General features: G+C 43.7%; 1 protein-coding gene across 1 annotated transcript; it reads left to right on the top strand.

The window, feature by feature from the left end:
- Positions 1-24,569: 24,569 nt before the first annotated feature.
- Positions 24,570-26,193, top strand: LOC118749239 (eIF-2-alpha kinase activator GCN1-like). The gene is made up of 3 exons (XM_036484040.1): positions 24,570-24,641; positions 24,700-24,802; positions 24,917-26,193. Exons 1-3 carry the CDS (start codon positions 24,627-24,629, stop codon positions 26,017-26,019), a joined length of 1,221 nt encoding a protein of 406 aa, XP_036339933.1. The 5' UTR covers positions 24,570-24,626; the 3' UTR covers positions 26,020-26,193.
- Positions 26,194-27,681: the final 1,488 nt, after the last annotated feature.

The following is a 27,681-nucleotide window of genomic DNA, read 5'->3' as shown; positions in this document are numbered from 1 at the left end:
TGTTCAACGAAGACTAAACATGTATACACATACATTAGTAAATATACAACTAAACTTACTTTTAATAAAATGGATCATCAAAGCATTCCTTATTTCATTTCCGGAGTTATTTCCTCGGGATGCATGATGGGGTGGTTGTCGTACCTTATCTTTACCAACTTCTATCCAATTTGCATTTATATGGTCATTATTACTGTTGCAAATATTGTGCAAAATGCAAGCAGCTTTGACAACAACGTTGACGTTCTTCATATGAATCTCCATGCCTCGCCCAACTCTTCTAAACCTGGCTTTAAGTTGACCAAACGCATTCTCTACGACACGACGGCACGAAGAAAGACGTTTGTTGAAAAGCTTTTCATTTTCGTTTTGATCAGCACTAAAAGGGAAGGGCTTCATTACAAATTTTGTCAGCCTAAATGCTGAATCTCCTATAAGCAAAACAGAGACTTCAACGCCCTCAATTGTTTTTGTATGTCGCTTAAATGCTTCATGAGATATCAGCTTCGACGCTTCAAATATTGCTGAATCATTGCTGCGTCCAGGTGCACCCACATTTATATAGGTAAACCTGCATCGATAATCCACGCTTGCAAAAAGTACTATAGAGTACCACCCCTTGTAATTATGAAAGTCAATAGCTTCATTTTTGTTGGGCTGCACTTCAATATGAGATCCATCAATGGCTCCATAGCATTGTGGAAATCCCAAACGCTCAAACCCCGATACAATTTCGGTTATTTTAGAATTTGTTGGAGGGTATGCATCAAAAGACACTTTTATCTAAGCCCGGCAAACATCAAGGACTATTTCTCCGACGGTGGATCTTCCCACACCAAATAAACTAGCAATAGTTCGATACTCCGAAGAAGAACCCAATGCGTACAAAGCTATACCCAGCCTCTTTTCCAATGGAATTGCATACCTCCAAAAGGTATCTTTTTTTCGCAAATGCTCCAATGACTTGACGAGGTAGTCAAACGTGGCTTTGTTTACACGAAACTTGTTTTTAAAGGTTTCGTTGTCTAGTTTCGGAACTTCAACCTCCCAGTATGTGGATGCTTCAACCTGTTGGAAGAGTTTATTGGCATGAACATATAACAACCACTTTTATGTATGTACATATAAATTTATTTATAACAATACTCACGCACGTCCAAAAACGCCTGTATTTCTTTTTCTGTTTGTTAAGCATTAACAAAGTTCTTTTCCTTTTCAAGCAATTCTACATAAGAATTGCATTTCGCAAAGATATTTTCTTTTTTCGCATAAAATATATAATTTTATTATTATTGTTGATAATAGCGCCTAAAATTTTTCCCACTTCCATTTTTTCCGAATGCATATTACCAAATGTCAAAACAAAAACATCAGTATACGTACTAAATGTCTGTCACATCGAAATAGTATCAAAATCCATAGTATGTATACCATGGTGTACAAACTACATGTCTGTCAGGGCTATTATGGGAGAGATTTAATTTACGCACCATGCTGTTTAGATGTTTCTGGGATATGAAAGACGGTAAATTGTTTTCAATCGGAATGTAATCAGATCCATCATCACGTGGTAATGGCGTTGCCATAGACTGTTTGCGATCATAGAGAGTTTAAAGTTCGGATGGATGATTTGGTACTTGTAATACATCACTATGTGCAACAGGTAACTGAGCGCTCGGTACACCTTTGTAGACGAAACAAGCCCGATCTATTGATTTAAATATTTATGAGTAAATGTACGTACATATATATGCATATATCGATGGCTGAGTGGAAGATCGACGTATCTCAGCTGCCGATTTAAAAACGCCCTATCTCAGCACTTTTTCAATGTATTTTGAGATAGGGCGTTCTTCAAAAAAATTCTGACATAGGATGTTTTTCAATAAAATCCTGAAATAGTGCGTTCTTCAATCAAATTCTGAAGTAGGGCGTTGTTGAAAAGTTTTCTGAGATAGGGCGTTTTCGAACTGGCTGCCGAGATAGGTAAATCTTCCACTCAGCCATCGATATACAAATGTTAAGTTTATTTGTTCGGCGGACAAAAACTAAAAAAGTTCTGTACCATTTTTTTTTTAAATTTGGACATCTGCTGCAGACTTTCCAAGGTTGGTTATACTTAGGCGCGGTACCTTCCAAACATACAGAAACTTTGACCTATTTCATACACTCAGCGATTAAGGTGAGGGCAAACTATACATAATTTCACGATTGTATTTATTTAAATTTACCTACCTTTCCATAGAAACCAAATGTATTGTTGGTGCATGCATAACAATTTTCAGCTTCGTGTTTTCCGGGATTTGTCCAAATCATTGGTAAAACGAATGGTAACGAAAATCATTTTTTTGTCCACCAAAAATTCATCGCACTAATGTACGAAATACATGTGAATTCGGGAGTGTATTTATTTTTTGCAGGTTCAGATTGCAAAAAGTACCATTTATAGCACACTAGTGCGTTTTTATTTGAGACTAATTTAGGCTGGCCTGATTTCAAAACGAATTTACCACAAGCGAAACAAACTTGTTTAATTTATTGCAAAGCTTATGAATTTTTTTCATATTTAGAAGTTTCCGAAGACAATGATATGATGAATAAAAGTTTTTCGCAACATTTTCGATGTTTTTTTATCAATTAATATGACAGTAATCGCGCGCGTAGATTTTCGGCTTGTGTTTTTTGGTTCAAAACTTATGTGAAATAGACGCGGTATACATAGACCGCCGCCGATTTGAAAGCATTACTCAGTCACTTTGGCGCGTATACATAGTCCAGCAACTAAGTCGAAACTAACAAAGTTGTGTCAAGGCCACCCTAAATAATACCTAACAAAATGCAACTCTAATATAACGAACGACACGAAGTAGATAGCGTAATGGGCTGTTTTTGCTTACGCGTAAAAGCACATTTAGCGCATTTAGCTCTAAATGCTACTCTAAATGTACATTTATCCATACAAAATTCGTCACCTAAATGCAACTAAATGCAACTCCATTTTTGCATTTAGAATCTAAATGCTAAAAGCAACTCTGTGATCTTCCAAAATTTCCACGATTCGAACATGGTTTAATGAGAAGAAGTGGCAACATTGCTTTTTCGAGTATACAGTCGCTAGCTGCGTTTCAGTGATCGCCGATCGAGATTTCATTTATTATTTTACATTATTTGGATAAAGAAAAGTTACGCAAATTAAACATCGATATGATGCCGATAGAAATCTGGATTAATTTGTGATCAACTCTGTTTGTTTTGTTTCCTAATTAAGTGTGGAAATTATATTTGACAGCACCGACAAATGAATATATACACAAACAAATGTTTGGTTATGGTTAAAACAATTCAAGTTTTTGTATTGAATTTTCGGTTTAGAATTTATTTTTTCCTTTTCAGTAGGGATTTTTGGACATTATCTTTTCCGTGAGAATTTATAGTAATAGATACGGATCTGAATAAGCGACTGGAACACGGCTGTTTGTCAAAAGCATACGATTTCGAACTCGCGTAAATGTACATTTGCTAAATGCGATAGCATGAACGCCTTTCGAAAACATATGTTCGAAAGTGCTAAATGTTGCATTTTAAATGCAGCAAAAACGCTGCATAATGGAGTCAGGGGAGTCGCGTTCGAAAAGCCGTTCATTAGAAGCTAAGCAAATAATTTTATAATTTAAATAATAATTTTTCATGATCTTAAACACTATTTTCATAAAATGAAATCCTGAAAATCAAAGTGCTCAGTTTTTATTTATACAAGCGAACAATTCGTACAAGCCATTCAGCGACCCTTTCTGACAACTTCCATTCCCACGACAGCCGGTTCTACGTACCGGAATGACTCGGGTTTCACCCGACCAAGGGCTGTTGTTTCGGCGATCTAACCCCGTTTAGGTCGGCGAAGTATCTCAGAAGTTGTCCGTCCATAGGGCAACATTCACTACGCATTCTCCTACTCAGGGCTGCATCGAGTCAAACCCTGGGCCAGAAACATACACCTGCTGTGTATGCCGAAGACGTTTACACCACAACTCCACCTCAGTCAAGTGTAATGCCTGCGAGGGGTGGAGTCACCTCAGGGCCTGCTCGGGACTACGGACACACAGACAGTGGACCACGTCGTACGTGGCCCCCTGTTGCTCAAATAGAGCAGCCTCCACGGCAACCCATAGTCCGCCCGTGCAGCCCCACACACTCACACAGCAACCACACACAGTCGCCACAACACAACAACATACCACAGCCACCACAGACCATATAACACACACAACCGCACCACCACCCACACGCCGCCGCCAACAACTCCTGGTTCCCCCTACAATCTGCACGGTATGTCAGACCAGAATATTCCGTAATGTGACATCAGTCAAGTGCAACACCTGCCTTGGCTGGTGCCACTTTAGGGCATGTTCAGGTCTGCGCACCACGCGAGATTGGACGGGGAACTTCGAGGGCCCGTGTTGCACTGCTCGGTCGCTGACATCAATTGCGACGCCCCCCACTACCACCACAGGGAGGCAATCACCTCAGCAGCACACACAGCCAACGGCGGCAAGAACATACACCTCACTTACACCCCACATCACAACACGTCTCCCGAACCACATGAAGCTCCTCCAATTCAACTGTAACGGGCTACAGAGCAAGATTGAGGAGATAACCGCCTTTATGGGTCGGCATGGTATATTAATAGCTGCGGTCCAAGAGACGAAGTTGCACAGCAATTCAACTTTGTTGAATTGTGCCGGGTACAACGTGCACCGTCGAGATCGCGAGCGAGATAATGGTGGTGGCTTAGCGTTCATCACGCACCACACCGTGCAGTATCGTCTTATCGAAGCAGACATCGACCGCAGGGATACCACCCTAGAATGTCAGGGCATAGCTATCCGGTCAGGCGATGTCGAGCTCGAAATATTTAATATATACATACCCCCTGTCACCTGCTGCCCGGCAGGATATCACCCTGATATAGGTGCGCTCCTCAGAGGTGAAAACCGTATGGTAGTAGGTGACTTTAATGCGCACCACGATCTTTGGCACTCAAGCCTGTCAAACGATCGTAGGGGAACAGACTTGGCTGAGCAGATAGACGATTCGACATTCTGCACAATGAACGACGACGCACCCACCAGGATTATGGGTAACTGCAGTAGCTCGCCAGACATCACAATAGTCAGCGCTGGTCTGATAAACAGTATAACGTGGCGACCTATGCTGACTCTAGCATCAGACCATCTACCCATAGTCATCTCGATTGATAAACCAACCGACTTTGCCTCCGCCAAACACCGGACCTATGTCAACTTTTCTAAAGCTGACTGGAAAGGTTACGCGGAGTTTACTGAAAACACCTTCACATCGCTCCCCACACCAACCGACGTCCATCTCGGTGAACGTAAGTTCCGCAGGGCTATCACTGCTGCTGCAGCTCGCTTCATACCGGCAGGGTGCATATCGGACCCACGTCCAAACTTCCCTGCCGAAGCGGCTGTTTTAGCAAATGAGCGTGATAGCCTTCGTAAGGCCGATCCCGGAGATCCCCGTATCAGGGATCTCAACGCGGAGATTCGGCAACTTGTAAACGTACATAAGCGGAAGAAGTGGGAGGAGCATCTGAAGACTTGCAACTTCACCTCTGGTGTGAGCAAGCTTTGGTCAACCGTGAGGTCATTGTCTAATCCGACGAAGCACGACGACAGAGTCGAAATTTCCTTCGGCGACCATGCTTCGTCGGACCCGGAGCGATGCGCGAGCTATTTTAGCCGGCAGTTCATACTGCATCCTCCGGTGGACAAAGCCAAGCGTCGAGTGACCAGAAGGCTGCACAAACTGCCAACAACTTGTGCCCCCCTTGCTTTCACTTGCGGTGAAGTTCAGGTGGCCATCGGGAAGGCGAAAGCCTCCAAAGCCATGGGTCCCGACGGAATATGCATGCTGATGCTGAAAAATTTGGGTCCTGCGGGGGTAGCGTACTTAACGGAGGTCCCCAATTTGTCAATGGCCACTCTCATCATCCCAGACATCTGGAAGGTGGGGAGAGTGGTCCCACTGCTCAAACCGGGGAAACCTGCAAACAAAGGAGATTCGTATCGTCCGATTACACTACTTTCCCCGGTAGCGAAGACACTCGAGGCCTTGCTACTCCCGTACTTCACAAATCACCTGACCCCAGCGAAGCATCAGCATGGTTTCCGTAAAGTGCACAGCACAACAACAGCACTTAACGCCATAAACACTCAGATAACTCGTGGCCTTAACCGTAACCGTCCCTGTGAGAGAACGATTCTAGTAGCGTTGGACTTGTCAAAGGCGTTTGACACCGTCTGCCATTCCACGCTACTAGAAGATATAGAGGCCTCCTCTCTCCCACAGAGGCTCAAACGGTGGTCGGCAAATTATCTAAGTGGTCGACATTCGTCGGCAATGTTCAGAGACAAAACGAGTAAGCAGCGAAAAATAAAACAGGGGGTTCCTCAGGGTGGTGTCCTTTCCCCGCTACTGTTTAACTTTTATATTTCAAAGCTCCCTCAACCACCAGAGGGAGTCTCGATTGTCTCCTATGCCGACGATTGCTCGATTATGGCGACTGGGAATGGAATTGATGACCTGTGTTCGAAAGTAAACGGCTATCTCTCCGAACTTTCTCGCTTCTTCACTGCAAAGTGTCTAGCCCTCTCCCCTACGAAATCCTCCGCGACCCTGTTCACAACCTGGACGAAGGAGGTCAGGCTACCGCTGGGGATTCACGTCGATGACACACCAATTCCGACGGTGAATAACCCCAAAATACTCGGAGTAACTTTCGACAGCCTGCTCTCCTTCTCTGCGCACTCAACCGCTATTGTCAATAAAGTACAGAGCCGCAACAAGGTCCTCAAGTCGCTAGCCGGCAGTACTTGGGGCAAAGACAAAGAAACGTTGCTGGCAACATACAAGGCAATAGGCCGGCCGGTTTTGAACTACGCAGCGCCAGTGTGGTCGCCTGGGACTAGTAGGACGCAGTGGACGAAGCTACAGACCGTACAAAACACCGCACTGAGGACAGCGACGGGATGCCTCTTGATGACGCCTGAACACCACCTGCACGGCGAGGCGCAAATGCTCCCGGTAAAGGAGCACAATATTATGCTCTGCAAGCAGTTCCTGATCGGGAGCCACAGAAGTGGCCACCCGAGCAGACAGCTGCTTGCAGAGGAGCCCTCGCCTAGGCACGTCAGGAGGCATCTATATGAACTAACGGACGAAGTCCAGAGGTTCATTAAGCAACCTCTGGACCCGACAGCCTACAGACAGGCCTTGAACGGCATTCACAGGGACTCAGTCTCGAGTTATGTAGACTCTAGACCTGTGAATGCCGTTCTAGGCACACCACCCCCGGACATTGACGAGACGGAGCTTCATCTGCCTCGGGAGACGCGCACTACACTTGCACAACTTCGCTCCGGCTACTGCAGCAGGTTAAACTCCTACTTGAGTAGGCTGAATGAGGATGTGCCAAACGAATGTCCGGCATGCGGAGAGACCCCACATGACTCGAAACATCTCTTCGCATGCCCGGCAAACCCGACATCCCTAACGACCTTGTCCTTATGGGCAAACCCCGCAGAAGCTGCACGCTTCCTAGGGTTGCCGTTAGTGGAACTTGACGACAACGACTGAGATACCAACCGATCTGGGCGGGGTTGTTGTAGCCGCTACAACAACAACAACAACAACAGCTTCAGAAGTAAGGATTAGAATCCGCCTACAAAAGTGAATGAGAACGTTAAAATAGTGAGCATACTTGCAAATTAACACGATCGTTTGAAAACAAATGTAAAAAAATATTCCGAAATACACGGAAAAAGTGAAGTTACAGTCGGACATAACCTAACAAAAGTTGAGACTCCCATGAACGTGTGCATGTGAGACTCCTGTGGACATACGTTTTGCCATTGAAGTTTTGTAGTTTTGTCGCCGTTGAAACTTTCCGTTGAGTTTTGAATTTGTAGCTAGCTAACGAAATAGCAACGAATAAGCTACGAAGTTCTACGAACGTTTGTATTCTTGATGTAATCGCGAATATATACATTTCGGTTACACTTGTTTGTGTTAATTCAATGTGCAAAGAAGAATTCTGATACTCTGTATATTTCGGTTGCACTTGTTTGTGTTAATTCAATGTGCAAAGAAGAATTCTGATACTCTGTATATTTCGGTTGCACTTGTTTGTGTCATTTTTGTGTGCAAAGGAAAGTCTGTTACGAAATAACGATATCTATCTCTGCATCTATGAATATATGTTTGAAACAAAATTTTGAAATAAAGAAGAGTACGACTTGGAGTGTTTGTTTCAAATAACTATGGCTATATCTGTCGCGTAATAACTGAGAGGACGGTTGAATCTAATTAGAATCCTCAAAAGAAGACAATAATCAAAACAAAAAACGTGAAAATGTCTTTACGAAATAAAAACGTTCAAGAGTTGAGAAATAAGTGCAAAGCGTTTGGTTTGCCAACATCGGGTCGTAAAAATCAATTGATTGATCGCTTAGAGGAGCATATGAATGCTGACGGGAGTGATTGTGACAAAGAATCGACAATAGTGCAAAATAATTTGTCAGTAGTACAACGAGTTGCAAGTTTAGAAAAAACAATCGCTGAAATACATAAGCAAATATGTACGCCTCGTCAGGCGGTTGTTACGTCCTCTAATTTCGAGCCGATATTATCATCGTCACCAGTCATGTACACGACTGCATCAAATTATTTGCCACAAACGCAGCGTGCCATTCCTTCGCAGTGGGAATCGGCGAACCGTCGATTTTATGTACCGAATGTAGCATCAAATCAAAATGTGCACCAACGTTATGCATTACATTCGAATATGCAAATGCCTTGTAGTAGTGCACCAAATGGTGTCCCACAACCTTGTGCACCACATGTGTCTAATTTTCAAAATGTGTTACAGTCTAACAATTCGTCTTATTTTAATAATATTCGCGACATAATCGAGCTTTTGCCAGATTTTGATCCAAATTCGGATAAATCGTTAAACTCTCAGCAATTTATTAAACGTGTAGAGCTACTCAAAAATACACATCAGTGGAGTGAAAGTGTATTGCTTTTTGCATTGCAACAGAAAATGCGTGGCTCAGCGAAGCTGTGGATTGACTCTCAGCAATGTGTCTTCGTCTCGGGGCCACAGTTCATAAATAGTTTTTTAATAGATTTCCCTTGCATAGAAAACGAGGCGCAATGTAAACGCCTTAACGCGGAAATGCCGGTTGAGTACTATTACCGAATGTTAGCATTAGGTACGAAGGGTGGACTTCCGGAGCCCAGTATTGTGCGCCATATCGTTAATGGCATAAACCACATAGATTTAAAGAGGAAAATTTCTAACGAATACGTGCGATGTCAAGACTTACTGCGAGATATAGTAAGCTACCATGAACCAAAGCCCATACTACAAAAACCTAAATATGCTGTGCAACCGTCGCAGAATGTGAGAGCGAATAATGCGTCACAAGCAAACGAGAAACAAACGTCGCGTAATAAGATACCCATAGAGAACGTAAAGTGCTTTAACTGCTCCAAATTAGGGCATTATTCCGTAAATTGCCCTGACCGCAAAAAAAATACGGTGTGCTAACTGCAAACGTACGTCACATACAACCGAACAGTGTGTTGTGAAAGCAAAAAACGTAAACAAAATATTAGATAGTCCTGATGAGCGTAAAAACACGGACAATCTAGAAAAGGATATTTTCGTGAACGGGCGTAATACTAAAGCAATCGTTGATCCGGGTAGTTCTTGCACTCTCGTAAAAAAATCATTCGCAGATATGGTCGGATAACGTCAAGAGCATAATTCGGCTTTACACGGATTTGCGGGTGGTGAGTACATATGCACGAGCAAAATAAACGTTCCAATTTCAATTGATGATAATAAATTCAATGCTGACTTGTTAATAATAAACGATAATTTGATTGATGAGAATGTGTTGTTAGGAAAAGACGTGTTGTGTCGTGATGATAAAAGATTAGTCATTGAAGGCGACAAGTGTAAGATTGAACGGGTCCAATCTATAAATATAACTGCCAACTTAAACGAAGTTGAACATAATCTACTCGTAAATCTTGTGTCGAAATATAAAGAGGTGTTCGCAAATAACGTCGCAGAAATCGGAAAATGCTCGATTGCTAAAATGCATATTAAACTCAACACTGACGTGCCGATTTCTCTTAAACCTTACCGTGTGCGTTTCGCAAAAAGACCGATAATTTCGAATATAATATCCGAACTACTCACTAATGATATTATTCGACTAAGTGAATCGCCATATTCTTCGCCAGTTGTGCTAGTAAACAAAAGTAATGGTGAACATCGACTTTGTGTCGATTACCGTTGTCTGAATAAAGTTACCAAAAAACAGCCGTACCCCATGCCGAGCATGGAGGAGCAGTTTGCTCAGCTCGCGGGTAATACATATTTTACTACACTCGATCTGCGGATGGGATACCATCAGATCGAAATCGAAGAGACTTCAAAAAAATGTACCGCGTTCGTCACTACCGACGGACATTTCGAGTTTAACAGAATGCCTTTCGGTCTCGTGAATGCGCCGGCAGTTTTTCAGTGTGTGATGAACAAGGTTGTGTCGAAAATGTCAGCCAACGAAGTGCTGGTGTACTTGGACGATATAATCATACCAAGCAAAACAATTGAAAAAGTACTATATCGGTTGAAAAATGCATGTCATTATTGAAAGATGCAAACCTAACGCTACGTTTCGACAAGTGCAAGTTTCTTGAAAAACAAATCGAACATTTAGGCCACATTATTAATCAAAACGGAATTACTCCCGGAAAGAAAAAAATAAGCGCGATAATGAATTTCCCAGTACCCAACGATGTCACTGAGGTAAGGCGATTCCTAGGTCTGACAGGGTTTTTTCGTAAATTTGTCGAAAATTACTCCCTTATTGCAAAACCGTTAACGAAGCTTCTTGATAAAAGGGAAGCTAATAATTTTGTTTGGGGAAGCGAGCAACAAACCGCTTTTTCTAAGCTCATCACCGCATTATCAGATGAGCCCGTACTAGCACTATATGACTCAAATGCTCAACACGAAGTTCATACCGATGCTAGCAGCGTTGGTCTTGCTGGCGTTTTACTACAGTCGTCTGATGGGAAATCTTGGAGTCCTGTCTTTTACTATAGTCGTCATTGTTCTAGTTCCGAAAGCAAATACCATAGCTATGAACTAGAAGTATTAGCAGTTGTTGAAACGTTAGAGCGCTTTAGAATTTACTTGCTCGGAAAACACTTTCGCGTAATAACAGACTGTTCCGCCGTGGCACACGTCAAGGAGAATAAAGAGCTTAAGCCAAAAATTGCCCGTTGTTGGCTTAAGCTACTCGAGTATAATTTCGAATGCATCCACCGTCAGGGAACACGCCTGCAGCACGTTGGCGCACTTAGCCGTATGCCAGATGAACCCAGTAGGGAGGTCGAACCCAGCAGGGTTTGTTTTGAAAGTAACCGCTGACGTAGATGACTGGTTACTAACAATGCAGTTGCAGGACGAGAAGCTTCGAGAAATTATCGCAGTTTTAAACGGTTCTTGTAAGTCTCCACACGAAGAAAGCTTAAAGAATGACTACGTACTTCAAAACCATCGGTTATACAGAAAACAGAAAGAAGGTCCTCGATTTGTTGTCCCAAAGTCTGTGCGTTGGCGCGTAATGCACTACAGCCATGATAAATCATGGCATCAAGCCGTCGAAAAGACCTTACAACGTTTACTGCAGTCGTATTGGTTTCCGCAAATGCGGAAATATGTTAAGCAATATATAGCAGCATGTATACATAGAGTGCTGCTACAAGAAGAACCGTTCAGGAAAAATCGAGGGCCATCTTCATTACAGTCCAATTAAACCAATCCCGTTTCATCTGATCCATATCGATCATATGGGCCCCTTTGTGCGCAGCAAACGGGGCAATTGCTATGTACTCGCAATTTCCGATGCATTTAGCAAATTTTTGATCGTCAAAGCTGTACGAGACACCAAAACAGTTCATGTATTGAAAACACTCAATGAAATGTCCAGCTACTTTGGACTTCCGTCACAAATCGTTTCCGACAGGGGTACATCATTCACATCCAAAGCATTTGGATCGTATTGTGAACAGAACAACATTCAACATATCAAAACCGCCGTACGCACCCCCAGAGCCAATGGCCAAGTAGAGCGCGCTAACCAGACCATACTCACATTTATCCGAACAACGACCGAAGATCCTAAAGACTGGGATCTAACGCTTAGAGATCTCCAGTGGACTATAAATTCCCAGAAAAACTCTACGACTAGCTTCAGCCCAAACGAGTTAGTATTCGACTTTAACCTTCGAGATGTGATCAACTCATCGCTGCAATACACGATGACATATCAGATGACCAAACTACGACTTTAACCGCAGCTAAAAAACGAGAACAAGCAACAATCAATATAAACAACGTACGTGAGAAGTGGAAGCTACGTTTTGATAAGAAATACACGAAGTAGAAAGTATACGCCGAAAACGACATAGTAGTCATCGAAAATGAACCAGCATCAGTAGGTGACTCTCGAAAATTAGAGCCTAAATACCGTGGGCCCTATATTATTCGAAAAGTATTAAGCAATGATCGTTATCTCGTCGAAGATATCCCCGGTTATCAGGTTACGGCAAAGAAATTCTGTTCCGTGTATGCCGCCGAAAAAATAAAGCCGTGGTGCAGCGCTAACCCTGAGCTAGATATCGACGATTCAAACTTTGATGAAATCGAGGACGATAATACCTAACAAAATGCAACTCTAATATGACGAACGACACGTAGTATATAGCGTAATGGAGTCAGGGGAGTAGGGACATGATATCGAACAGAAAGTATCGATATGGTACTCATTTAAAGTATCGCTTTTAAAATATCGGGTACCCATTAATATCGGAATAAAAAGACTCGATATATATATATAGGTCTCGTATATAGGCCGCTGTGGTGTAATGATTAGAAGTGCTCAAAACTTGAAAATGAAAAACAGCTTCCCATTAAAACAAAATCGCTGTTCAAAGTCGACATAAAACTGTAGGGACCCTTTTTTTGCCACAACATTAATAGCCCGAACACAATGAAAACGACGAGCTATGGACCATAGCTGTCAAATTATTATAACACATACTCTTATGTAGATCATTATTTTGGCGCCGACCGGGCTACGCGACGACTGTGGTTGTGGCCAGATTAGATTGTGTAACAACACGTAGAGATTGAGGTGTTGTCTTAAAACACCGAAGTCGCGGGTTCAAATTCCACCACATGCAATCCTAACTGTATTACACACTTCTTGCGCTTCGCCGTGCAGGTGGTGTTCAGGCGACATCAAGAGGCATCCTGTCGCTGTCCTGAGTGCGGTGTTCTGTACAGTCTGTAGCTTCGTCCACTGCGTCGTACTAGTCCCTGGCGACCACACTGGCGCTGCGTAGTTCAAAACCGGCCGGCCTATTGCCTTGTATGCTGCCAGCAACGTTTCTTTGTCTTTGCCCCAAGTACTGCCGGCTAGCGACTTGAGGACCTTGTTGCGGCTCTGTACTTTATTGACAATAGCGGTTGAGTGCGCAGGCTGTCGAATGTTACTCCGAGTATTTTGGGGTTATTCACCGTCGGAATTGGAGTGTCATCGACGTGAATCCCCAGCGGTAGCCTGACCTCCTTCGTCCAGGTTGTGAACAGGGTCGCGGAGGATTTCGTAGGGGAGAGGGCTAGACACTTTGCAGTGAAGAAGCGAGAAAGTTCTGAGAGATAGCCGTTTACTTTCGAACACAGGTCATCAATTCCATTCCCAGTCGCCATGATCGAGCAATCGTCGGTATAAGAGACAATCGAGACTCCCTCTGGTGGTTGAGGGAGCTTTGAAATGTAAAAGTTAAACAGTAGCGGGGAAAGGACACCACCCTGAGGAACCCCCTGTTTTATTTTTCGCTGCTTACTCGTTTTGTCTCTAAACATTGGGAGAGAGGAGGCCTCTATATCTTCTAGTAGCGTGGAATGGCAGACGGTGTCAAACGCCTTTGACAAGTCCAACGCTACTAGAATCGTTCTCTCACAGGGACGGTTACGGTTAAGGCCACGAGTTATCTGAGTGTTTATGGCGTTAGGTGCTGTTGTTGTACTGTGCACTTAACGGAAACCATGCTGATGCTTCGCTGGGGTCAGGTGGTTTGTGAAGTACGGGAGTAGCAAGGCCTCGAGTGTCTTCGCTACCGGGGAAAGGAGTGTAATCGGACGATACGAATCTCCTTTGTTGGCAGGTTTCACCGGTTTGAGCAGTGGGACCACTCTCCCCACCTTCCAGATGTCTGGGATGATGAGAGTGGCCATTGACAAGTTGAGGACCTCCGTTAGGTACGCTACCCCCGCAGGACCCAAATTTTTCAGCATCAGCATGCATATTCCGTCGGGACCCATGGCTTTGGAGGCTTTCGCCTTCCCGCTGCGAGCGCCGCGTTGTTGAATTGCTGTGCAACTTCGTCTCTTGGACCGCAGCTATCAATATACCATGCCGACACATGAAGACGGTTATCTCCTCAATCTTGCTCTGTAGCCCGTTACAGTTGAATTGGAGGAGCTTCATGTGGTTCGGGAGACGTGTTGTGATGTGGGGTGTAAGTGAGGTGTATGTTCTTGCCGCCGTTGGCTGTGTGTGCTGCTGAGGTGATTGCCTCCCTGTGGTGGTGGTGGGGGGCGTCGCAATTGGGGTCTGCGACCGAGCAGCGCAACACGGGCCCTCGAAGTTCCCAGTCCAATCTCGCGTAGTACGCAGACCTGAGCATGCCCTAAAGTGGCACCAGCCAAGGCAGGTGTTGCACTTGACTGATGTCACATTACGGAATATCCTGGTCTGACATACCGTGCAGATTGTAGCGGGAACCAGGAGTTGTTGGCGGCGGCGTGTGGGTGGTGGTGCGGTTGTGTGTGTTGTGTGGTTTGTAGTGGCTGTGGTACGGTCTGTGGTGTTATTATGTTGTTGTGTTGTGGTGACTGTGTGTGGCTGCTGTGTCAGTGTGTGGGGCTGCTCGGGCGGACCGTGGTTAGCCGTGGAAGCTGCTCTGTTTGAGCAACAGGGGGCCACGTACGACGTGGTCCACTGTCTATGTGTCCGTAGTCCCGAGCAGACTCTGAGGTGACTCCACCCCTCGCAAGCATTACACTTGACTGAGGTGGAGTTGTGGTGTAATCGTCTCCGGCATACACAGCAGGTGTATGTTTCTGGCCCAGGGTTTGACTCGATGCCAGCCCTGAGTAGGAGAATACGTAGTGAATGTAGCCCTATGGACGGACAACTTCTGAGATACTTCGCCGACCTAAACGGGGTTAGATCGCCGAAACAACAGCCCTTCGCGGGTGAAACCCGAGTCATTCCGGTACGTAGAACCGGCTGTCGTGGGAATGAAAAACTATCGAGTAGAAAATATCGGTATCCAATGCCAAAAGCATCGATATGGTATCGTATCGTATCGAAATTCGTGTCCCTACAGGGGAGTCGCGTTCGAAAAGCCGTTCTATGAACTCACTAGAAGCTAAGCAAATAATTTTATAATTTAAATAATCATTTTTCATGATCTTAAACACTATTTTCATTAAATGAAATCCTGAAAATCAAAGTGCTCAGTTTTTATTTATACAAGCGAACAATTCTTACAAGCCATTCAGCGACCCATTCTGACAGTTGCAACTTAAATTTCAGTACCAACTTAAAATTTACCTCTATTCATAGTCGCATTTCAGACTTCAACTAAGTAGTTTCGACTTAGTTTACGATATAGAAAAACAAGTGTTAAAATGTATCGATTTTTCTTTACGATATTTTGGAAAAATTACATTTTTATTAAATAATAGCAAGTTTGATCATCCGTGTATGTAATTTTTATTTTCATTGCATGATTATGCAAAAGAATAAGGTATCATTTTCTTGTTAATTGTGTGAAATAGCCAGAACAACTGCAGTGATGTGAAGTCGATGTTTGTCGAAAGCATGCTGTGAAACATACAAATAGTAGATATATAAATGTTATGCTCAAATTTACTTTAAAAGAACTAGCGTGAAACTGACTTATTATTTGAAAATTTATCTAAATTATTCCAATTATAAAATTGTGATGTAGCTTTATTCGAATTGTAATACGCATTTAATTTCATCTTCCGATTAAAATGGATCGATCTTTGTAAATTTTAATTGGAGATTATTCAATATTATCAAAATCACCCTCTGCCAACTTAATTTTTACATATTTCGTCTGTTTTCCCTTAATTCGATAAAATACTTCTTCCTAGTTACGACTTAGTTGCAGCTGCAGCCGAAACTAAATTTTAAGTTGGTACTTAGCCATAAAAGTCGAAACTAAGGCGACTATGAATAGCTTTAGTTGTGACTTAGAATAGTTTCGACTTAGTTGAGTACTAAATATGACTATGAATATGCGCCACTGTTACGATTATCCTCGAAACCTTGAGGGATTTCCCAAATATACTCGGGCTCGTATCGCTGGATTGTTAAATAAATGCTAACGATGACCAAATTGTAGTACAATTAACTTTATTGTACAACAAACAATTTATAATACTTGCTAATACAGTAAAAACACTTTACAATACTTGGTATAGCAATAACAATGCTTTACTAATTGTTAACACAATTAAACTTATAGCTTTCTCTTTGTGGAACATTCTACGTCATTCCACGAACATTCTGCCCATTTTTCGTTGTTCGCTTCGCGCTGCCGGAGTATTCGTCACACTGCCCTCCACCTAAGTCTGATCGTCCCGATCAGACACACCTGCTGTTCCAAACGCTGCAAGCCTTTCCAAGTGGACCACCTTCAGCTTGTTTCTTGGTCTCCCAACGGTTTGGATTCTATACAGTACGTCATTCAGCCGTTTGACGACCTTATACGGACCTTCCCAGTTGCATTGTAGTTTTGGTGACAAACCTTTCTTCCATTGTGGATTGTGCATGCATATAACATGGAGTCGGTAACGTCGGTAACGATGTTTTACCGGAGATTAGTGTTAACCAGACATTGAGTAACTGGCCCTAAGTCTCCCTCTTGGAAACCCTCGGAGTTCATTGCCTTATCATATCTGGCCTTCATCTTGTCACTCATAATTTGAGTTCGCTGCCTCACAAGAGCATGTATTTCTCTTAACTCTTCTTCCAGGATGTTGGACGTCTCTTTCCCAATTCTCCTAGCATCGCCAGTTACTCCACACTTCAGGTCACTAGGCAAACGGAGCTCACTGCCGAAGATTACCCTTGCAGGAGTTTTACCTGTTGCTTCATGCACTGCTGACCGGTATCCCATCAGGAACAGGGGTATGCGGACATCCCAATCTTTCTGAGTTCTGTCCACGACCTTCCGCAAATGCTCTTCCAGGGTTCGGTTGAACCGCTCCACCATGTCATCTGATTGGGGATGAAGAGCCGTTGTTTGAGTTTTCCGGATACTCAGTATCTGGCACATCTCTTGGAACACCGCCGATTCAAAATTTCTTCCCTGGTCAGAGTGCAGCTCTATAGGTACACCGTATCTCGCACTCCCGCCGATGCTAACTTCATTGACCGGACATGTATAATCTCGCCCTTGGCTTCCGGCTTAACTGCTCGCCTTTGCCGACCACCTTTTTCGGGACACTTCAAAGCGCGCCTACTGCTTCCACAGCCGCTTATCACCATTGCAACGTGGTTTAGCGGCTTTCCTCCTGCCGGAAACACTGCCTGGCTTACCATGACCACTTCCTTGCTGCGACCCCTTCTTCACTGAGCCGGCGGAACCGTCACGCTTTTCCTGTATCGGTGAACCACTTCCTTCTCCTGACGAAACCACTCCGTCTCCATCAATGCCAACCTCCGCCCAACTAACCGCTTCCGTTTCTGGTGGAATTTTCGACACTTCCTCTAAGACTAACCGTCTGCTGCAGTACTGGCGGTCGTAACCAACCCTAAGTGGAACTTTCCTGTGACGATCTGTCAGGATCATTCTCTGGAGGTCAATCTTCATGCCTTGACCAAGTAAGAAATCCACGCCGATGATGACTTCATCCAGAATGTCTGCCAGTATAAACTTAGTGTACGAGGCCCAACCGTCGATTATTACCTCGCATGGTACTTCTCCTAACACTTGGGTGCATTCACCAGTTGCAGTCTGCAGCTTTGCTCCAGGTAGTGGCTTCACATAAAAAGTGGCCAAATCCGGTCGAATAATGGAATGTCTCGCTCCAGTATCCACTGTCAGTACTCTCTCCTGCCCAGCACACATCCACCAATAGTGAGGTTGCTCGCATTCCGGCCAATTTTAAAACATTTGCCAGAGCCATGCTTTTTCTCGCCCAGAAGTTGGATAATCTTCTTCAGCATTTCAATTGTCTCTTCCGGTGTTTCCACTTCCACGCGATGTACTTTGTAGGCTGGTCTACTTAGGAGCGCCGCCGTTTCACGCGTCTGAGCATACGAGACAGTTTCAGCAAATGTTGGCTTTGGATTCGCGTACGTCTCTCGCTTGGTATACACGTCCCGCATTCCGTTGATGAACCTCTGGATTTTTACTCTTTCGAGGTGCTCACCAGATGCATCTCCAATTGCCAAATGAGCCAACCTTTCAACCTCGGAGACGAATTCCTGTAGAGTCTCGTTGGATTTCTGGCAGCGATTCTTCAGCTCCATCTGGTAAATCTGTCTGCTGTGCTCGCTACCATAACGTCTTTCCACTGCACCCATTAAGGCATCGTAATTGTTCCTTTCACAGTCGGGAATAGTCTGCAATATTTCCGCTGCAGGTCATTTTAATGCCACGAACAGAGCAGCGGATTTATCGTCCATGCTCCAGTTGTTTGCTGTAGCCGTCTTTTCGAACTGGAGCTTAAAGACTTGGAAAGGAATCGTGCCGTCAAAGGATGGAGTCTTCACCTTGGGGGCGCTGGTCGAAGAAGGTGGACGATTCAACTGCATATCTCGGAGACGACCTTCCAATTCTTCTACCTTAGCCTCAACTTTCTCCTTAATTAGCTCTTCGATTTTGTCTTGCCGCTCCTCGATTTTATCCTGTCTCTCTCTGAGTTCCGCATTATCTTTGAATAAATTCTGCTCTAGCTGAGTAATCTTTTCATCTAGCTGCGATGACATGTACATTTTCTCGGCTTCCAGCGGTGATGACATCTGGGACATGGCGGCTAATAATGTGTTCATGTCCATAACTGTTGATGAACTAGGAGTCTTTTGCTGTTCTTCAACCTTCCCGGATGTCTGCTGCACATCCTTCGACGAACAAGCAGCTTCATCCTTCTGTTCGTCCTTCGTTGATGTCGCGTAGTCCTCACGATGGAAGTCGTATTTATCAACGTCGATACCTTCCTTTTCCATAGCCTCTCGCAGCCGTGATAGTAATTCCACGTTTCTTCCGGAGGTTGCTAAATTTCGTTTCTCCAACTCCTGCTTGAGTTCCTCAATCTTTAGATCCTGAATTTTCGCCATTTTCAGTAGTTCATCCTTCGGGATTTATTTAACAATCCCACTTCTGACACCAGTTGTTACGATTATCCACCAAACCTTGAAGGCTGATTCACATACAACTTTCTTCGCTTAGCTTGATAGTTCTTTGCTTTGACATATAAGACCGATGTAGGCATATGCATGAGTATGCTCACATAAAAAACGTTTGAAGCAAAGCAAAGCGAAACGAAGCAAAATCTTGGGCAATTCTCAACTTTTGCCCGCTTTGGCAATCAGCTGCCTACATGTATCTTTTCTCGTGCGCTTGCATTGGCATTTAATGACAAAAATAGGGTAAATAGTAATTTTTATTGCTATTATTAATGCATATTATTATCTAGTTATCTATTTTACAGATAAAAAATATGGAGGAAAAGGAGAATGCAAAAACTGTCAAAGCGTTTATTGTAGCATACCTTCTGCGTTTCACGCTTTGTTGTCAAAGTTTGAACTGTCAAGCCAAGCGAGGAAAGTTGTATGTGAATGGCCCTTGAGGGATTTCCCAAATATACTCGGGCTCGTATCGCTGGATTGTTAAATAAATGCTAACGATGACCAAATTGCAGTACAATTAACTTTATTGTACAACAAAAATTTACAATACTTGCTAATACAGTAAAAACACTTTACAATACTTGTTAAAGCAATAACAACGCTTTACTACTTTTTAACACAATTAAACTTATAGCTTGCTTATTCGCAACTCACTTCTCCGCTCACTTTACTTGTAGCTTGCTGACTTGTAACTGTTGTTGTTGTAGCGGCACTACTAAGCCCCGCCTGTTTCGGGTCAACTTTTTAATCATTATCGTCGAGCTAAACTAACGGTAGGCCCAGGAAACGAGCTGTTTCGATGGGGTCGGACCAAAGGGAGAGGGGTGTTAGTTGAGTCGGATTGAGCTGGCATGTGAAGAGGTGGTTGGTGTCGTGGGGGGGAGTCTTCACATGCCGGGCACTCATTTGGGATGTTTGGGTCGAGTCTGGACAGGTAGCTGTTTAGGCGGCTACAATATCCAGACCGTAACTGAGCCAGAGTAACGCGGGTCTCTCAAGGTAATTGAAGCTCCGTCTCTTCCACAAGTGGTGATTGGGCTCCGCTAACGACATTCTTAGGCCTGGAGTCGAGGTAGGTGGAGACTGACTCCCTATGAATGTCGTTAATCGCTTGTCTGTACGTCATTGGGTCCAGTGGTTGGCCTGTGTAGGTCTGGACTGCGTCCTTGTACACGAATAGGTGCCCCCTGACGTGCCTGGGCGGAGGCTCCTCCTCCAGCAGTGGTCTGTTAGGGTGTTCGCTTCTGTGACACCCCACCAGAAACTGCTTACTGAGCATTTTATTGTGTTCCCGTACGGGGAGCACTTGGGCCTCGCTGTGTAGGTAGTGCTCAGGCGTCATCAGAAGGCACCCAGTCGCTGTCCGGAGTGCGGCGTTCTGACAAGTCTGCATAAGGCGCTGCATAATTTAGAACCGGCCGGCCAATTGCCTTGTATGTTACCAGCAACGTTTCTTTGTCTTTGCCCCAAGTGCAGCCGGCGAGCGACTTGAGGACCTTGTTGCGGCTCTGTACTTTGTTGACAACTGCGGTTGTGTGCGCGGAGAAGGAGAGCAGGCTATCAAAGGTAACCCCTAAAATTTTTGGGTTGTTCACCGTCGGTATAGGTGTGCCGTCGACGGGAATGCCTAATTCTAGCCTGACCTCCTTCGTCCAGGTGGTGAAGAGGGTCGCCGTTGATTTCGTTGGGGAGAGGGTTAGGCTCCTTGCAGTGAAGAAGCGAGAAAGGCTGGAGAGATAACCGTTTACTTTTGAGCAGAGGTCATCAGTTCCATTCCCGGACGCCGAAATCGAACAATCATCAGCGTACGAGATCAGGGAAACTCCTTCAGGAGGCTGGGAGAGTTTCGAGATGTAGAAGTTAAAAAGTAAGGGGGAGAAAACACCACCTTGTGGAACCCCTTGTTTTATTCTTCTTGGTTTCGAGGTTTGATCTCTGAAGATTACTGATGATTGTCGACCACTCATATAATTCGCCGACCATCGCTTCAGTCCCTGTGGGAGAGAGGAGGCCTCAATGTCTTCTAGCAGCGTGGAATGGCAGACGGTGTCAAACGCCTTTGACAAGTCCAACGCTACTAGGACAGTTCTCTCACAGGGGCGGTTGCGATTTAGGCCACGAGTTATCTGGGTGTTTATGGCGTTAAGTGCTGTTGTTGTGCTGTGCACTTTACGGAAGCCATGCTGATGTTTCGCTGGGGTTAGGTGGCAGGTGAAGTATGGGAGCAGCAGGGCCTCAAGTGTCTTCGCGACCGGGGAAAGGAGCGTTATCGGGCGATAAGAGTCTCCTCTGTTGGCGGGCTTCCCCGGTTTCAGCAGTGGGACCACTCTCCCTGATTTCCACACATCAGGAATGATGAGAGTGGTCATAGACAAATTGAGGACCTCCGTGAGGTATGCTACTCCCACAGGCCCCAAATGTTTCAACATCAGCATACAGATTCCGTCGGGTCCAATGGCTTTGGAGGCTTTCGCCTTCCCGATGGCCCCCTTCACTTCACCGCTGGTGAAAACAAGTGGTGCACTGTTTTTGGGCAGTTTGTGCAGCCTGCTGGTCACTCGACGTTTGGCCTTGTCTACCGAAGGATGCAGTGTGAATTGCCGACTAAAATAGTTCGCGCATTTCTTCGGGTCCGATGAGGCGTGACCTTCGAATGAGATTTCCACTCTGTCATCACGCTTCGTCGGGTTGGACAAGGACCTCACGGTTGACCAGAGCTTACTCACACCATAGGTGAAGTTACAGGCCTTCAAGTGCTCTTCCCACTTTTTCCGCTTATGTTGATTTACCAGTTGCCGTCCAAATTAAGGTCCCTCAAGCGAGGGTCCCCGGGGTCGACCTGGCGTAGGTGGTCACGCTCATTTGCTCAGCTTTGTTAAAGTTGGTGTAGGTTCGGTGATCCGCGGGAGCAAAGTCGGTGGGCTTATTGATCGAGATGATTATGCGCAGATGGTCTGATGCTAACGATAGCATAGGTCGCCATGATATGCTATTTATCAGACCAGTGCTAGCAATTGTTAGGTCTGGCGAGCTGCTGCAGCTGCCCACAATCCTGGTGTGGGCGTCGTCGTTCATGGTGCAGAATGTCGAATCGTCTATCCGCTGAGCCAAAATGTTTCCCCTCCGATAATTGGCCAGGCTTGAATGCCAAAGATCGTGGTGCGCATTGAAGTCACCTACTACCAGTCGGTTTTCGCCTCTGAGTAGCGCACCTATGTCAGGGAGATATCCAGCCGGGCAGCAGGTGACAGGGGGTATGTACACGTTAAATATTTCGAGCTTGACATCGCCTGACCGGACAGCTATGCCCTGACATTCTAGGGTAGTGTCCCTTGGGTCGATGTCTTCTTCGATTAGCCGATACTGCACTGTGTGGTGTAGAATGAACGCTAATCCTCCACCATTATCTCGCTCGCGATCTTTACGGAGCACATTGTAGGCGGCGCAACCCAACAAAGTTGAGTTCCTGTGCAACTTCGTTTCTTGGACCGCAGCTATCAATATGCCGTGCCGACCCATGAAGACTGCTATCTCCTCAATCTTGCTCTGTAGTCCGTTGCAGTTGAGTTGGAGTACATTCGTATGCCTTGGGAAGCTGGTCGCGATACGGGGAGTGAGGGAAGTGTGGGGCTTACCTTGGGCCTGTTGCGCCTGACTCAGTTACTGTTGCAGCCTGATGGTAGGTGGCTGCGATGTGGGCGTTGTTGTCTGCGCCGGCGGTGCACTACAGCAAGGGGCGCTGTAGTTGGTAGTCCACTCGCGCGTGGTGCGTAGACCAGAATATAGCCGGAAGTGGCACCAGCCAAGGCATGTGTTGCATTTGATTGATGTCACATTCCGGTATATTCTGTTCTGGCACACGGAGCAGATGGTGTGGGCAACCAGTAGCTGCTGGTTGGCTCGCGCTCGCGAGTGGGACCGGCCGGTAGGTTGTGTGGGTGGGGTGTGTTGGGAGGTTTGCTGTTGCTCAGGGGAGCTTCTGGGGGCCGTGCATGCTCTTCGGGTGCTAGGTCGCACCCGTGCGTTACGCGAGTGGGTAGCCGTGGAGGCTGATTGTGCCATTTGGCTTGAGCAACAGGGAGCCACAAAGTTTGTGGTCCACTCCCGGTGAGACCTAAGGCCAGAGCAGGTTCTTAGGTGACTCCATCCGTTGCAGGAGTTGCACCTAACCGAAGTGGAGTTCGGGTGGAGTCGATTCTGGCAAACACAGCAGAAGTAAATTTCAGGTCCGGGGTTGGGCTGTACGCCCGCCCGGAGAAGAAGGATGCGGAGCAATCCGGCTGCAAGGTATTGCTCCATGGACGAATAATGATTGGTGGGTATCGCCGATCTAGACGGGGTTAGATCGCCGAAACAACAGCCCTTGGTCGGGTAAAACCCGAGTCATTCCGGTACGTAGAACCGGCTGTCGTGGGAATGCTGACTTGTAACTGACCCACTTCGCTGTGGCGGCGCCCTTAAATACCTGCTCTCGTACTTATGGCAACTCTAGAACGTTCTGAAGTTTATCGCTCATTCTCTTTCTCTCGCTGTTCGCAGTGTTCATCCAACTTGACGTTTCTCTTTGTGGAACATTCTACATCATTCTTTGAACATTCTGCCAATCTCTCGTTGTTCGCTTCGCGTTGCCGCAGTATTTGTCACAATATGTTTTCCTTACGAAGTATCTGAATGAGTGCGACAGTGATGCAAGGCTTACGCGTACAGGGGGAAACTGGTGAAAATCTGCACACCGCCTATACAAAATTCACCAGATTTTTCACCAGTTTTGAAGTGAATGAAACGCGCGGTTTCACCAGATTTTTTACTACTTTTGACTGGCTGGGTTATACCCTAATAACCGGATCCGGTCCGGATTGTTAGAGAAAGACCCTAATGTATTTATGAGTGAAAACTATCGATAGCGATTAAGAAAGATCGATGTTTTCGATAGTTAAAAGCCATCGATAGTGCCAGCGATAGTTTTCCAGTTCTAGTTTGATTCCTAAGCACAGAGTAAAGATGGCGGATGTTGAGGTTTGCTTTTAATTAAAATTTTATACGTTTATTGGGATTTGATGGAATGTTCTTATAGTTATCGAAGGCGTTAAGAGATTTACCGAATCGAGTACTTTCAGTTTCTATAGAAGAGCGGCCCGATCTGTTCCGTAATGTTGCGTCCATCTTGAACAATCCTGGTAAGCTAAGTATGAATACAAAATAAAACATGCACCTAATAATGAACAGAAATGCAAATTGCGTATAATTTTTGTAGTTTATGCCCTAAAACATGTATTCATGTATATTTTTAGGAGTTAATGCTGCTATTGTTAAAGGGATATGTAAAGTTATTGGCACAACGTTGTTTAAGTATAAGGATTCGCCCTCTCAACTTCTTGTAAGAAATTTGATTGTGGATATTATTAAACGCCATCATGACGCGGCCGTAGAAAATTTTTGTGCAGTAATAAAGTCGGTTATAAATAAGGATCTTACCACGTTTCAGCCTCAGAAATCGGCAAAATTTTCTCTAATTGCTATAGGATGGACAGATATAATAATAAAAACTGCTGACATCAACTCGAAAATTTTTATAGCAGAGTACACTAAAATAGTAGATTATCAAAGCTTATTGTATCAACATATTCTCCTCTCCCGTAACACGCGTATAATAGAAATGGGAGAGAAAATATTTTTTGATTCGTGGCAAAATATCGAGATATACAAACTATGTTTTTCCACAGCCATAGGAAAAGAACCTTCGTGCAACATTGTTATTTTTTTAATGCTTCTCGTACGATTCGAGAAAAGTATTAATCGTGAAGATTATTTTGGCAAGTACAAATGTGAATTACGTGATCACTTTGTAAAAGGAATTATAATGAACAAAACGAAGCTCAACGATACTCTAATATTTGCATGTCGACCGTTGTTGCAAGTACTTACTCAAATAGAATTTGAAGAAAGCATTTATCCGGCTTTGCATAAATCTATCTTAAGGAGTCCTGAGGTGTCTATAAAAACCATGAGCATAGTTCTACTTGAGTTAAATATAGATTTAAGCCAATATGCGATGTCTTTTGGAAAAATCCTATTGCAAAATTTGTATTGCAAGAACGATAAAACTAGGCATGAATCTCTGGAAACTTTGAAGAATTTATCGCAAAAATGTGTGACGCTCGACTCGGTGGAATTTTTGCTAAATGGAATTTTTGCTATTCTTAACGGACAAAACGGCAAAATAACTGTAGCCGAGTATAGGATGAATCTTATTCAGGTAAGCAGTTACTATTTTCGCGTTATTAACAAAACATACATATTCTACGAAGACTACGAAGACTCTAAAGTGCCATATTTCATCCAAATCCCTGTAGCCGTTTTTAGTGAAGAGGTTTCTCATAGTGCAGGGTTTTGATTACATCAAATTTCAAATCATTTACCGAAACAAAAGATCTTAAGTAAAAAAAAGAAAACTATAGCACATCTACCCCCTTTTTAATATGAACCCGTAATTTTTGAAAGTTAAAGGAACGATGAATCGAATGACTATCACACAAAATACCATCTCGTATAATACACATACATATACTTTTAGATTGATATGTTTTTTTTTTTTCGAAAAGGAGGCCAGCCCAAATAAAGATATTTTCAAACTAAAGCTTTCATAAATTTCGTTCGATTCACTCCCATATCAAAATATTTCATAAAACTAGTGTAAACGTTAACTAAATTCGACTTTTCACACAGGTGGAAGTCCTCAAAAGTTATTTCAAACTAAAATCTTCTTACATCTCTTTCGCCTGACGTGACACACGTGCGTTTCAGTAGCAGATGAACTAATTTGAATTTGATTGTTCAAACATGCTGGAACCCTCCTAAATAAAGGTCCGAAATGAAGAGTATTCAAACCCATTTCGATTGATACCCATCCTTTAATAATTCGGCGAACTTGTTGAAATATTTGAATGTACCTTTTTAATCACGGTGCAGCCCTTCTCAAACGTTTCAAATGTTCAGGCTAAATATTACCTGTTTCGTTTGACTCCCCTATTTATATAATTCACATAAATTTTGCATTAGTTAATTAAATTAAACCTGGCAGCCTTCTTGAAAAGTATTTTCAAGCTAAATTCTTGTTAAGGCTCCGTTGTCTAACATTGCGATACATATTTCAATTAAGTGATGAATAAAGTTGAGTTTTATTTTCTAAACATGTGGGAACCCCACTAAATATAGTTCAGAAATAAATATTTTTGAATCCCCTTAAATAAAAACCCAAATTTTAATAATATATTTAACTTATTAAATACTTTGAATTTAACTATTTAAACAGCGTTGAAAGTAAAGACTTTTTACACACTCTCGTTTGACATTCATTTGATGTTTCATATAATATGTGTATAAGTTAACTAAATTCGACATTTCAATCAACCTTCTTAAAAATATTTTCAAACCATTACTTTTTTAAAGCCACATCGTTTGGAACCCATATGGTGATACATACTTTTTTCTCTTACGTATTTCCCTTAACTCAAATTGAATTTATTTTTTAAACAGGTGGCAACCCTCCTATAGTTAAGTTAAAAAACAAAGCTTTTCAAAAATATTTTGATAAATACCCATTTTGAATAATTGATATTTTTTTTTAATAATTTGAATATAGATAAGTTTTTAAGAGGTGGCATCTCTTTTCATACAAACTTAAATCCCTATTGCACATCTATAGCCCGAGCCCTTTAATTTGACACCCCACTTTTCAAAATCGAACGAACGGTACGGATCTGATGGTATTGATTATTGAAAAATTTGGTTTTAATTGTTCCACAGGTGGCAACTCTTTTCGAAAAAATAAAACCAGTTTACATATCTACAGCCCAAGCGCTTTAATTTGACACCCCATTTTTGAAAATGGAACGAACGGTGCAGATCTTTTATGCGGAACAAAAAATGCCTTCGCGTATTATATATGAATGTACAGTAGATTGCATCATTCCCCATACAAGAAAAAATCGGTACTATTCTTCCACTGGAATTATGAAATCTATTATATTTTATATTTTAAGACCTACCAAAATAT

Source organism: Rhagoletis pomonella, unplaced genomic scaffold (assembly GCF_013731165.1).
Source record: "Rhagoletis pomonella isolate Grant_MI unplaced genomic scaffold, Rhpom_1.0 Rhpom_scaffold_00001, whole genome shotgun sequence".
Taxonomy (NCBI): domain Eukaryota; kingdom Metazoa; phylum Arthropoda; class Insecta; order Diptera; family Tephritidae; genus Rhagoletis; species Rhagoletis pomonella.
The sequence above is the reverse complement of the archived record's forward strand: the minus strand, read 5'-3'. Positions and strand labels throughout refer to the sequence as shown.